Source organism: Microtus ochrogaster, linkage group LG4 (genome assembly GCF_000317375.1).
Source record: "Microtus ochrogaster isolate Prairie Vole_2 linkage group LG4, MicOch1.0, whole genome shotgun sequence".
Lineage (NCBI taxonomy): Eukaryota > Metazoa > Chordata > Mammalia > Rodentia > Cricetidae > Microtus > Microtus ochrogaster.
In genome coordinates this window covers 52,662,599-52,677,285 of record NC_022030.1, presented here as the reverse complement: position 1 = coordinate 52,677,285, position 14,687 = coordinate 52,662,599, and the positions used below count along the sequence as shown (strand labels likewise).

General features: G+C 45.0%; 1 protein-coding gene across 1 annotated transcript in view; it reads left to right on the top strand.

The window, feature by feature from the left end:
- The window catches only part of Sgpp2 (sphingosine-1-phosphate phosphatase 2), a 119,957-nt gene that overhangs the window by 50,936 nt on the left and 54,334 nt on the right, over positions 1-14,687 (top strand). The window contains exon 2 of the mRNA XM_013351720.2: positions 3,120-3,278. Coding sequence (XP_013207174.1) covers positions 3,120-3,278 — 159 coding nt within the window. The remainder of the gene's footprint in view (positions 1-3,119; positions 3,279-14,687) is intronic.

The window sequence follows — 14,687 nt, the reverse complement described above, 5'->3', positions numbered from 1 at the left end:
CTCTCTCTCTCTCTCTCTCTCTCTCTCTCTCTCTGTGTGTGTGTGTGTGTGTGTGTGTGTGTGTGTGTGTGTGTGTGTGTGTGAATGAGCGTTCATCTGCATCATGGTGGCCATGTGGAGGTTCAGAGGACAACCACAAGCATCTGTGTTTGAGACCGCATCTCTTTGTGGTCCACTGCTGTGTGCTGTAGGTTCCCCGGTCCAGGAGCTTCTGAACTCTGCTGTCTCTGCCTTCCATCTCACCGCAGGAGTGCTGGGGTTACAGATGTCAGTGAAGCTTTTGGCTCTGTGTGGGTTCTAGAGATCTCAGTTCGGGTCTTCATATTTGCCTAGCAAATGCTTCATCCACTGAACCACATCGCCAGCTCAGAAACTCAGATTCTGTTTATATGTTTATAACTATTCACCATGTTACTTGGGTACCTATAACTCAGACTTTAGTGGTAAAATTTGGCTGTCCAGTTAGTTTTGTGTCCAGAGATGTTATCTGGAAAACTCCTGTCATGCATTGTTGGTCCTCTTATTTAGGTTTGCCCTACTTCAATTCTTCCTAAACTCACTTTGAAGTAAACTTCACCCCCACGCGTGAGGACCACTCCCCTTTTAACCTACAGAATGTGCTTCTGCTGCTAGGAAGCATATTTGGCTCGATCCTTGCGCACTCTTGAGACTGAGCCCTCTAACTAACCGTGACCGGTGACTCCAGATCTTCTCCTGGTGCAAAAGGCATTGAACTTACCCCCCCCCCCCCGGGTTCCAGGGTGCTGCTTGGGAGACTGAGATGCTGGAATAAAAACCAGAACCTCTCTGAGAGAAAAAGAAGAAAAATGCATACTTGGCAGAGCGCCAACAGTATCGACTCTAGCCCTATTTGTACAACTTTCAAGGTCATCTTTTTCTTTAATGCCTAAAATACAAAAGTATTGTTGGCTGTTTCCAAGTTCTCCAAGACACCAGCCCTTGAAAAACGTTTTTCCTCTGCAATTCCTCTCAGCAGATGAGAATGCCTGCCGTCCCTCTCTCTAGACTAGCCCCAGGTCACAGTGTAGCTGCTGAACCTTAAAGGCAGGAAGCGGGTGTGAATGGCTCCAAAATAAATCCATATGACTTTCCCGCCTCGTGATTCAAAGACCTCGGCTTGGCATAAAACAAAATAAGGATTGCAGACCTGTAAGTCTTTAGGTTTCCCAATCTCACACTGTCCCCATCCTCCTCGTTTTCTGTGTCTGCCTTTTTAGCTTTGTCGATGTGTATTCAAATTCTCTACTTTACAAATCTGGCCTCATGCCCTACACCTGGGACCCTAGCCTTTGGGACGCCTAGGCGGATCACTGTCAGGTTTGCGGCACCTGTGTGATCAAGAGAGTTCCAGGCCAGTCTAGGTTACATCTGCAGTGAGACACTGTCTCCACCAGAAAGGGGCGTGACTGGGATGGGGCAGAGACGGAGAAGGAAGAGAATTTTTTTGTTCACTCAAGAAATTGAAACATCTTATTGTTAAATTTGCTACTAATATGCCACAATATAAAAATGTTTATTTTACCATGGGTTTCTACTTTCATTTCTGTGGCTGTGATGAGAAAATGGTTTATTTCAGCTTCCAAACGTAGACTATAACCCCTATTGCTGTGGGGTGGCAAAGACAAAGCCAAGAACAGAGAGAATGAATGTAAGCATCCTTGCCTGCTTATGCTCGCTTCTGTTTCCCCACTGCTAAGCAGTTCAGGACTCCCTGCCTAGGGAATGGTGCTGCCCACAGTGGGCTTGCTGGCCCATGTCAACTGATTCACACAATCCCACACAGGCATGCCCGCAGGCCAATACAATGTAGAAAATTCCTGGTTGACACTCTCTCCAGGTGAGTCTAGATGGTGACAAATTGACACATTGGTGACACATTGTATTAAAGTGCATTATCTTCTTATTCCTGGCACATTCCCCTTCTGCCTGTTCCGTGACAAGCTGACAGCAGAGAGGTGACAACATGGGAGACCATCTTAACATTCCCCAGGTGGTCTAGCTGTATTTGTGACATCATCCGTGTGGTGTGACTTCATTAGTCCTATTTAAAAGGTGAACTAAAATGTAGAGGCGCCTGCTTTTTCTAATGCCCCTGGATGAGTCATCTGTTGCTGTTGAAACGAATTGCTACTTAGTGGCTTATGACAACAGGAACTTGCTCTCTTAGACATGGGCTGTGAGACATCTACAATGGACCTTTACTGGCTGAAGTCATTGTGCCTTCAGGGTCCCGATTCCTTCTGGAGACCTTTCTTTATGCTTCTGGAGAGCACAGCTCGCCTCCCTTTGCTCGTGGGCCCTTCCTCTATTCTCTAAGCTAGCTGTGCAGCATTTCCACCTAGCTCTTGATTCTGACATGTCTGCCTCCTCCCTCCTTTTTATCTCAGGTGATGGAAATAGAGGCAGTTTATTAAGAAAGAGAAAAGGCAAACCCAGTAGTCGAAATGGGTTCATGATCTTGGACGACAGGCCAAAAGGTCTGGTGCCACATCTTCACTTCATCTTGTGAAGGATCCCTGTGACTATAGAGCCCCCGTGGATGACCCAGAAAGCATCTTTACCCCCACTTCATCACCTAAGTGTATTTACAGTGACCCTTTACTCTGTAACATATTCATATGTTCTACTAACTAGACCACCCTGCACGTGTCTGCTCTCACCTCATCTCAGAAACTAAGCAGAGTTAGGCCTGATTGGTACTTGAATGGGTTGAATGGGTGTCTTGACCTCCTATGAGTTTCTAGCTTTCTATACACACAACCTAGAGGCTCCAGTGTGTTTTGTGTGTGTGTGTGTGTGTGTGTGTGTGTGTGTGTGTAAGGAGAGGAGAGCTTCTAGCTTCTCCTGGTACATCTGCCTTTGATGCTAAGTATTTAATCTTAAAAACAAAACAAACAACAACAACAGCAAAAACAAACCTAATGTCTCCTAAGCTTCTGCTCACAAGCTGGGGCTGATGGATGTTCATCAATGACACAGGCTGGTGTTAATGAGACACAGTAGCAGGAGGAGGCACACCCACCCTGGTGGTGAGTCTCAGGCAAGGCTTTTCCAGACGCATTGAATGAACTCAGGAACTCCTGGCGTTTGTCTTACAGGCTTATGTAGAGAAGCACGTTGTGAAGAATTATTTCTACTATTACCTGTTCCGGTTTTCCGCCGCCTTGGGCCAGGAAGTGTTCTACATCACGTTTCTCCCATTCACCCACTGGAATATCGATCCTTACTTGTCCAGAAGATTGGTCATGATATGGGTCGTAAGTATTTTGTCCTTATTACTACTTTCTTATCACAGAGACATCTAAGGTGACTACCTGCCTTGGTACTGAAGTACCTGGCCCAGGTGGCCTTTCTTCCTTAAAGCTACTTGCAGGGGGATTCTCTCTTTGCTCTAGTCTAGTTTAGAAAAAGCATAAAATGTGAGTGCATCTTGTTTGCAAAGAACAGACCAGCCTGTGACTTCATGTACTTTGATGAACATTTTCCTATAAATAGACAGATGAGAGGAGAGGAGAGACCATGAGCAGGAACAAAGGAGCTTCGTAAGAACCCCTGTGGGATGCGGGGTAAAACCTTCCCAGAGGCTATATTAGTAAAATTTGATCAAAATCTAACTGGAGGCTGTAGACCAGAAATTCCAAGCACTGGAAAGCAATAATCCTTCATATATTGGAGAGATCATAACATCGTAGACAGAGTGTTTTCCTAGGGAGTAACCTAGAGGCAGTTGTGCCAAGTCCAGGTGTACAGCAAGAGCCCCCTCCTGATGTTTCCTTGGTACCCTATCTTTTGGCCTTGTTTGGGAGAAAGTTCTGGGTCAATGTTTTTGGTTTTTGCTTGTTTGTGTTTTTGTTTTTATTGTTCTTTTGCATGGGCATGTATGTGTGTGGTATGTGCATGTGCCTGCGAACGTCCACATGTATGCGGGACATGTGAACATAGCAAAACCATTGCCATTTATCTGGTAAGAGTATAAGCCCTTTTTAGATTCTGGAAGTTTCTAAGTAGACCCAGATTCTCCCCTAATAATTCATGGGTTTTGATTGTTTGTCCCAGATCAGAAGCAAGTCATGACCCTGTTGAAAGGAGAAGAGGGTTTGCTTACACTGTCACAGCTTGGAGGTCGGGGCAGAGGCTCATGGTCCTAAAAGCAACACCTGGCTGGTGTGACATGGGTAGTGGGCTTTTATTTTCAGCTACACAAGGCCGCTCAAACTCACTCAGAGAAATGGGGTGCATTCTAAGGGTTTAGGGAATCCAGGAGCCACAGCATCCAAGGACCTACAATAGGAAATGGTTTGGTTGTCAGGTGCAGGTGAGCTGTAACTGTCCTCTTACCTCCTGCTCTCAGGATTGTTTCGAGACAATCGTATGTAGCTCATTGTATAGTTCAGTCCCGTACGCCCATCCTTCTCTGGCCAGTCCCTTAGAATGGCCGTTCTTGGTGCAAACAGCGGTGGATAGGGGTAGGGATGGATGACTGGCTGAGCTGCCAGTGCCACGGATCAGGCTTTGGAACAAAGGAGACCTGGATGATTGTCTTAGTATGGGTTTTTATTGCTGTGAAGAGACACCATGACCACGGCAACTCTTATAAAGAAAACATTTAATCACGGGGACTTGTTTACAGTTTTAGAGGTTCAGTCAATTATCGCCATGTTGGAGAGAATGGCAGGGTGTGGGCAGAGGTGGTGCTGGAGCTGAGAGTGCTACATCCAGCAGGCAACAGGAAATCAATGGACACACTGGGCAGTATCCTGAGTATATGAAACCTCAAAGCCCGCCCCCACAGCGACACACTTCCTCTAACTAGACCATACCCACTCCAACAAAGTCAAACATCCTAATAGCGTCACTCCCTGTGGGATTATGGGGGCCAAATACATTCAAACTACCACAGTGACGAAACCCAGAATTGAAACCTTTTTCAAGGCACTCAGTGATTCTGGCCTTCAGTCTCTGCTGATTTAAGCAGAAAGGACACAGTCAGAGATCTCTACAGGCTTGTCACATGGTCACACGTAGGTGACATTTTAAAGAGGTCCCTCTGTGACGTGCAGAAGGAAGAAAAATAGCAAGAATTGGGTGGAACGACATAGAAGTGGTGCCTTTGCAGAGTGCTAGGCTGTCTTCACTGATCTCTGTCCTGCCTTGTGAGGCCCCCTCAATAGCAAGCAGTTCTCCTGAAATGAACACTGAATCTAATGCCGAATAATTTGTGGCTTCTACGCAGTCCGATTGCAGGGGCAATTTTGAAAAAGCTTAATGACTTGGCAAGTGTACACCCTTTTATTATTATTTTTCTTTCTTGTAGATGCCACAACTTGGCAATAAGGAAAAGCAGAAAAGCACAATGTTCTTTCCAGGGAGCCCTTGGGATCCTATGCTTTCTCAACAAAGAGCAAAGATGGGGAGCTCGGATTAAATTACAGTTTTCCTTTCCATGTTTGATGACTCACACCCCCAGCTAGCTGATACCAGCAGCGCAGAGCCGTTCTGAACCCCACATGTAACCTGCTAACCTGCTAGGGTCTGACTGCTGAAGGGTGTGGGTAAAGCAGTCCTGCCCAGCACTGCAGGGCTGGTGACGTGCGTCTAAAGAGACCCGTGTTTTCCACTGCCACCTGCTTGTCCCACAGAGAAGCTTGCCACCTGCTTGGAGAGGTGTGGAAGGGGGCCTGCACCTCACACCCCTGGCCTGGGGTCAACTTTGCAGAGCCAAAAGATGACTTGAAATGTGATTATCTCCTAATCCTCTGTTTAAACTGCTCCCGCCCGTCACTTCAAACGCCTTCTCTGCTTGTTAAATTGGTTCTCACTTGAGATTAATGAGTCTTTAGGCAGAGCCAACAATAGCCACATGGAAGCCCCCTCTAACTTGCGCGGAATGCAATAGAATTAGGCGTCTGGGATTCTGCCTCTGTCCCTCTGAAGTAGAATCTGTAATTTAGCCTTAGTTAAATATTAAGGAAGCATCCTGATGGGGTTGTTAGGCTCAGTATATCGGTTTGGTCTTGACGCATAATAGAGAAAAGTATTGGTTTTAGTGTAGGCTAACCATGAAAAACAAAAAGCCTTAAAATTGACTCATGCGGTAGACAAATACATCTGCCTCTCTGTAATTATCACATTATCTGAAAGTGAGTCCTCCCCGTTCCTTTTGGTTATTGGCATACGTTCACTGTACACAGTGTTGGATTTCACAGGGACATTTTCATCTAAGTCTGTAGCGTACTTTGATCATGCTCCCTCGGTACGACCCTCCCCTCCCTTTCTCTCCTGCTGCTCGGCCTGCTTTCACATAGCACACAGGACTACCTGCCGCGGGGAGGGGGTGGCACTGCACCTAAAGAAACTCCCACACCAATCACTAATAGAGAAAATACCTCCATAGCTTTGCCTACAGGCCAGTCTGGTGGAGGCATTTTCTCAGTGGAGGTTCGCTCTTTACAGCTTGTGTCAAATTTATAAAAAGGAACCAGCATGATGGTATAAAAGCTATAGCCCTGGTGCTCAAGAACAGAAGTGGAAAACTGAATCGGAGGCTGGTTTAGGCTATACAATGAGGCGATCCTGGAGAGAGATTGGAGGGGAGAGAGAGAGAGAGAGAGAGAGAGAGAGAGAGAGAGAGAGAGAGAGAGAGAATCTGGCTACAAGAACGAATGAGCAACTAGGAAGCATACCCACCTTCTCCACTATCGCTCTAACCCTTAACTATTGTCCTACACAACCTAAGACTCAGATGTCAGAGACCTTTGCCCAACTCACTCAACTATCACTTCTGATGTTTCCCTGAATTTATGTGTGGGTGGATACTGGCCTTGAAGCTCAGATAAGTATAAAGTTGATAGCCACGTGGAGCGTGGGAGGTAGACTATTTTTAAAAATGGAATCAGGCCAGATCTGCATGAGGATGCAGAGCCTGTGCTTTGCCGCACTTTGCTGCCGAGCTCTCCACCTTGCCATGTGGTTTCACTCTGCTTTGTGATTCACCGGACATGACAGTGCACCCTTGTAATCCGAGCTCGCATGAGTTTGGGGCCAACCTGGGCTATTGTGTAAGACCCAGTCTCCAAAAGATGACACTGAACCCAATGGATGGTGCCAAGTCATAATTCACACCCCAAACTAAGGCGCAGCCAGACCTGGCAGAATGTTAGGAATCTGTTTCTCTTTTATCATGGCTCCACCTGCCCTCATCCCCATCACCTATGGGCTTCAGTATTATTCCCTCAGCATCTTATAAAGGTACCATCCTGGACTGGCTTTCCCCAGAGTCTATCCCAGTTATTTGTAAAAACAAAAGGAAGACTCTTAACTAGTCAACAAGCAAACAAAAGTTTGCTTTTTCTCTTTCAAACTTTTGTTTTGTTTTGGTTTGGTTTGGTTTTTTTCAGACAGGGTTTCTCTTTGTAGCCCTGGCTGTCCTGGAACTTGCTCTGTAGACCAGGCTAGCCTAGAACTCACAGAGATCCTCCTGCCTCTACCTCTCAGGAACTGGGATTAAAGGTGAGTGCCACCACTGCCCAGCTCAAATAAAAATTTTAACAACTCTTTCTTAAGACAAATGGAAAGCAAACTAACAGAAACCTCATCTGAGCTTGGTGGTACATTTCTGTAATCCTAGCCCATGGAAGTAGAGGCAGAAGGATCAGAGTTCAAGACCAGCCACATGACACTGTTCTCAAAAAAAAAAAAAAAAAAAAAAACTAAATAAATAAATAACCAGTTTTAAAATCTCACGATTTTCTTTGGTAAGCTATATTCCTGAGTGGACATGGTTCCCCAGTAGCTTTTTATCAAGCACCCACTCTGGGACAAGCAAGTAGTGTACATTCAGAGCCCAGGTTTACAAAGAAAGCGGCCACACAAAGAGATGGACCTGCCCAAGGAGATACAGCCACCAAGTTCAGTCAGTAGTGGTTGCACTGGGTCTCACCTCTCAGATCCATTCCTTTCTTCCTGTCTTTCCTGCCCACCTCAGTATACCGCTTCAAATGGCTGCTATAGATCCTCAGAAACCTCTTTACCATTTGCTTAGAAAGGCTCCCCTTTGGATGTCAGTGTGGCGATTTCTCAGAAAATTAGGAAACAGCCTCCTCAAGACTCAGTTTTGGGGAATATATCCAAAGGATGCTCAATCAATCTTGCCACAAGGACATGTGTTCAACTATGTTCATAGCAGCTTTGTTTGTCATAGCCAGAACCTGAAAACAACCTAAATGCCCTTCAACCGAAGAATGGATAAGGAAAATGTGATACATTTACACAATGGAGTACTACACAATAGAAAAAATTAATGACATCTTGAATTTTGCAGGCAAATGGGTGGAGCTAGAAAACATCATTTTGAGTGAAGTAACCCAGACCTAGAAAGACAATTTTCACAGGTACTCACTCATAAGTAATTTTTAAACATAAAGCAAAGAAAACCAGCCTACAAACCACAATCCCAGAGAACCTAGACAACAGTGAGGACCATAAGAGAGACATACATAGATATAATCTACATGGGAAGTAGAAAAAGACAAGATCTCCTGAGTAAATTGGGAGCATGGGAACCATGGGAGAGGGTTGAAGGGGAGGGTAGAGGCAGGGGAGGGAGCAGAGAAAAATGTAGAGCTCAATAAAAATCAATAAAAAGAAAGAAAGACTCCCTTTAGGGTCACAGGTAGCCCCAGGACACGAGCTCTTTTCAGTGCTTTGTGCTGTGCTTTCCTGCAACATCTCATCGCCTGCTGACTGCATGTCCCAGATTTTCTTTTAATAACCCCTTTGGAAGGCTGGAACATCCCTGGGATGTGAAGGACAGTGAAGGTGAAGAGCTTGGTACTGTGGTTTCTAAATCAAAGGCCCATAGAAGGAAGGTTGCCTGCTAATCTTAGGCCCAGCTTCCATTTTCTTCTCCTAATTTGCAAAGCAACCAACTGGAAAAGATGGCCTGAGGCAAAGAAGGGGCCCTTTGTCCTTTCAGGGAGGTGGAGCATTGACCTGTGGGGGTCTGGGCGTTTTTTTTTCCAAAGGTAGAGCTACTGCCAAGTGGCTAGCCTCTGGGTACCTTCTTCCTCCTGTATCCCTGTCCTGTCTTGTCACAGTGAGAGATGGGAGTGTTTTGGTACCACACTGGTGCTGCTGTAGCCTGTGGGGATTGAGAACTGTCACTTCTGCTGGGGAGATGAGGGTCAGACAAGCTTCCACACTCAAATGTTCCATCCAGTCATAGCTGAGAGAATCTTGTCTCCAAGATTTTGTATTTTGGCCTCTGGAATTTTCTCAAAGGCTGAGAACCTCCTGTCCCCTCTGATTTCCTCTCTCCTTTCACTGTGCAGGTTGGGGCTTCCCCAGAAGCCTTCTGTGTCCTGGGAAACAGCAGAGGACAACCGCTTTAGTGAGAGCATCCTGCCACACAGGATACCTTCATAGTGTATCTGCTGCCAGATACCAGCCAGGTCTTTTTTTTCCTCTGCTGGCTTCTGTAATTCGACACAGTGGCCAGAGATGCTGGGTTCTCTATGGATCTTAACCATCAGGAAAATGTTCCTGACCCTGTCTGCAGGTGTCACAGCCTTACCTGCCAGATCTCCTTTCCTCCTTTTTGATGGTCAAAACCCCTGACCAAAGATCTGTGCTCACCTTGTCGGGCTGAATCCAACATGCATGTTGTTCATTCATTCTCTGTGAGACAGAAGCCAGGGTCTCGACTAACTTCTTGTGAATAAATAGCATTGCAATCTATGTCAGCATCAGCTGCACTAAGGGTGTGCGGATCAGGGAAGAGTATCCCTCAGCTGGACCGTATGCTATGCTAGTGTCCAAGACAAGAAGTGATCTCCCTACAGTGAGATCCATCTCTCGGGCATCCTGACTAGTGCTGAACAGTGTAGACTTGAGACATTCCACCAACAGGAGCCAGAAGGAGGGAGCTGAGATTTGAAACCAGAACTAACTGGTCGTAGAGTCTTGAAGCCTCTGTTTCCTGCACTCACCTTCTCCCGTAGTTATATTAAGCATTTTTTGGTGGTTTTGTATATTAAAAAATCTTCAATTAATTTTGCTTTTCATTCTGTAAGGAATGACCCACTTTAGGAAAGCATCTGAGTGCTGAGCATGGTGCTAGGCCATGGAGCACTTGCTCTGTCTGGTTTAGGCCCTGGATTCAACCTCTAGTACTGGGGAGAAAGAAAGAAAAAGGAGGGGAGGAGGAGAGCATACTGAACAAATGAAAGCTTCGTGAATCCCACCAAGTTTGTTGGTTGAGGGTTATCTCCGTCTGTCTGTGTGTCTGTCCTTGCAGGTATCACAGTATGTAGTTAATAGGCTGCTTTGTGGCAGGTGATTGTTATGTATAATTAAAAGCAGCTTTCATTTCATGATTTAAAACAAAGTTAGAATGAGCTACGGGATTAGAGAAGATTCATCAATATTTCAGTCTTGAAAAATGGAGTCCAAGGATGACTTATGACCCTTTAGAATTAGGGAACTTGGCTTTTAACCTGGGTGACAGTTGCTCACCCTGTAGTTTGTGTAGCGTGTATTACACACGTAAAGCAAGATGAGAGACCCACATGGAAACGGACCCAGGCCAGGATGGGCTCATAACTGCTCCAGCTTCCAGTTACTTATAGCCTGGAGATTACTACTAACTAGTCTAACCGTGTTTATTATGACCTGATGACTATAAAATTGAGGTCCAGCAGAATGCCCACAGGACTCCTTGCTTTCTGACATTTGTTTTTATTTAAGATTTATTTATTTATTATGAATGCAGTGTTCTGCCTGTGTGTCTGCCTGCACACCAGAAGAGGGCACCAGATCCCATCACAGATGGTTGTGAGTCACTATGTGGCTGCTAGGAATTGAACTCAGGACCTCTGGAAGAGCAGCCAGTGCTTTTTAACCTCTGAGCCACCTCTCCAGCCCTGCCCTATGATACTTTTATGATTTTGAAAATATTGGTGATCGTGCATCTTTGAGAATATTCATATCTTTTTAATTCTAAGTTTTGGCTTCAACCATGCATCTATTCTTTTAAGAAAATCCCCTTGGTGTAAAGGAGATGACTCAGTGGTAATGTACTCGCTGTGTAAGTGTGAGAACTAAAGTTCAAATCCTCGGGACCCACACAGAAATGAGGCAGGCACGACAGCCCCCCTGCAATCTCCGCTTTGGGAGGCAGGGTCCGGAGATCGCTAGAATAAGCTGGTTTGTTAGACCAGCAGTTTAGCAAGTTCTGGCTTCAACAAGGAAATGTGCTTCAATGTATAAGGTGGGGAGTGACTGCAGAAAACACTCAGCACCCCCTCCCAGCCACAGCATGCACACACAGGACCACATGATACATATATGCGCACATACATATGTGGAAAAGAATAAGTTACAAAAATAATTGCCCTGGGTCATCCACATGCTTTTGTGTTGGATTGGCTTTGTCGTCTTCCCAAGGGTCCCAGATAGGGAGAAATGGCAGAGGTAGGGACTCTTCCGGGTATGGTGGCTGGCCCTAGAAGACTTATTTTACACATGAATGTAAGCCGAAGGACGGCAGTTTGGTGAGGGTGTACTTAGGGCTCTTTTCTATCTAAGGGTGATGTGGGTGAGAAGCAAGCCTGTGCCCACAGCCTCGCTCTCCAGGGTGGCAGAGGAGAGCACAAGCATACAAATTCATGGTCTGCCCTGGGTCTGCTCAGATTTAACTGAAAAAAGATGCTGCATGTTTGTCCCTTTTAAATTTTTTCTGGCATTCCCAGGCGCTGGAATCAGAGTCAGAGAAACAGTAGGGTTTTTTGTTTTGTTTCATTTTGTTTCTGTTTGAAAGTACTCTTTGGACACATAGCAGCTGGACTCTGGAAGATGGAGAATGGCATCTGAAGGTTTTGAGGAAATCTCTAACTTGGAATTCGTAGGTTATGAAAAGCTTTTGAACCTACACTGTGTAAGCAAATAAAGGCTGAGTAAAACTTGAGAGATGACTTCCTGGTTCACTTGGTCAACTTGACAGTCCAGAGTCATCTGAGAGAAGCTGCTTCGACTGAGGAATTGCCTACCTCGGGCTGGTCCGTGAGCAGGTCGGTAAGACGTTGCCTTGATTGACAATCGATACGGAAAGACCCAGCTCACTGTGAGCTGAACCATTCCTCACACCGATCCTGGGCTGTTTATAAGAGCTAGCCAAGCATGACCCGAAGAGCCATCCTGCAAACAGCCTTCCTCCGTGGTTTCTGTTTCAAACAGCTAACTTGAGTCCCCGTCCTGACTTTCCTGAGTGATGATCGTGACTTGAGAACGGAGGTGCAATAGCAAGGTTCATCATGACAGCAGACTAGAACAGATCATCTCTTTTATTAGGCTATAAGAAAGGATGAGAATGTTACACTCTTAATTTAATATAAACTCCCCAATGGATGGCACATCTGTAACACGCTGGGGACCCTGTAAGGGTTTCTTAAACAGGTGCTGTGAAATCAGGAGAGCTTGAGGGGCCTGAGCGATGGCTCAGCCACCTCTCCTTTGAGGCCTTTAACCAGTCTGCAGTCTGGCTTCGGAAACTGAAACCTAGACTTATAATGTGGAAGTTGTTCAGAATGAGTGCTAAAGATGAGGTTTTATGCTTTCTGGAAAAATCTACTAAGGAACAAGGAATGCTTGACTCTATCACAGAGGACAATGAAGAGCTTTGTTGTTTCTGGTTTTGTTTGTTTGTTGAGAGAATTACAGCGCGAAAACCCTGCCGAAGTCTGAGTTACAGAAAACCAGCTGCCTGTCTTAAATGAATATACACATCTGTAACCTAAAGCGATGTGTTGAAGGGTGTGCTGGCCTGCCCCCTATCTTCCTTGGGGACGCTCATGCTGAGTGCCCAAGCACTTATGAGAAATGTGTCCAGGAGATTTTATCTGACAGATAGGAAAGCATCTTAAGGGACTTTTTAGGGTATTTTCTTTAAAATTAAAACGTAAAGAGCCACACAGGTGTTAGGCTCTGGTTCAGAAAATGTGTGTGATAAGTGGGACAGAAGGCTTGTGAATGAAATGACCTGAAAAGCTAAGGTGACTGTCACCCAAATCAAAGCCTAGACAATCCTAAGATACGCCTTCGTGGTCATTTGGCTATTTGTCAACCTTTATCTGAGATCGATGTATTAATGTTATTGATGATGCTGGGGACTGAACTCAGGGCCTAGCACACACATGCTAAGCATGCCTTCTGTCACGGGACTGTGCCGCCAACAACTGCATTGTGATTATTTGCACATAAACAGCAAATGTTGACACAAACAAGAAAACCAGCATAGTCATCTTTGAACACATCTCATAGGAATTTTCCCAAATCTTATAGTCCTCCAGATAAAACAAACCTAGGTGTGTTTCTGTGCTTTTGAGGGTGAACGGTCCTCAGAACTATACGTGTGCTGTGTTAGTTATTCACAGAGACACTTTGTTACCGAACTGTCTGGGCGCACACCCCCTAAGTCTGAGAAGAACTGTAGGAGTGTGCTGGCACTTTAAAATGAGCTGTTTATAACACAGCATCTCTGCCAGCTCTTCACCTGCACTTTGGAAACAGATGGCTGTAAGCAAATTAGAACTAGGTAGTGTACCATTTCTGTCTCTCCAGACAAGACATCAAGAGCCCATGTAGCATCCCTGTAGAAAAGGATACAGGAACCAGGGGTCTTCTTTGTAAGAGTAGTATTTTCACAGTTCTGCAGGAGCACGCCCTTTGGAATGTATTCTTAAGCACATTTGCCTTTGATTTGTATGTATGAATGCTTACTGTGAATGGGACACCAAGAACACCCAGAGCTTGTTCCCACGCCAGCCCTTTCCTGCCATCATTGTCCTGCATTGGCCTAATTGGGTAGAACTATCAACAAACATAATGGAAAAAGCATGCAAAACATTCAATGGTTCCCTACCCTCCTCCTAATGTGTTTCAGGGCTGCCTTTTCCAGCTGGAACTGGAGCTGCCCAGTACCTCTTTCTCGGTTGTTTCTGGACAGCCTCCCACCCAGCTTTGTTGCTTTTAATAGCTTATAAACGATATTAGTTTTGAGAAGTACTGTGTTGCTTTCAAAACACATAAAATTTACATTCTCTTCATACACCTAAACTTTGGGTTAATTGCATCAGATAGCTATGTATTCTACTATATAGACGGCTTATTTGCTTATTTATTTTGCAGTGGCAAATGTTCTTCCCCTGAGCCTTCTCCTACATATGTGTGTTTATGTATGCGTTTACATGTATATGTGCAGTATCAAATAGATATATGTGTATATGTAATGGCGTAAACGAATGCAGACAGACAGATTGTAAAAATATATAGCTTTAATAGACTTACAGAACCACCGTTCCCGCAGAGACCAGGAAAGCAGAAGCAGCGGTGGTAGCACGCTCGCCAAATTTATATGCAAACATTAGCCTGAGGCGAACACGCCCCCTAAGGGGCGGGACTTATCCCTACATCTCCCCTTTTTGTCTAAATAAGACAGAACTAAACCAAATACAACTATATACAATAATAACAAATAATAAATATAACAAACAACATTGAGAACAAAAGTTTTGCTAAACTTTCTATCTCAAGGAGTCTAAATAATGTAGAGAGTAACTACAATTATATAATCTTCAACTCTGTCAAAGATCTGAGAAGGGAATAAATATTAC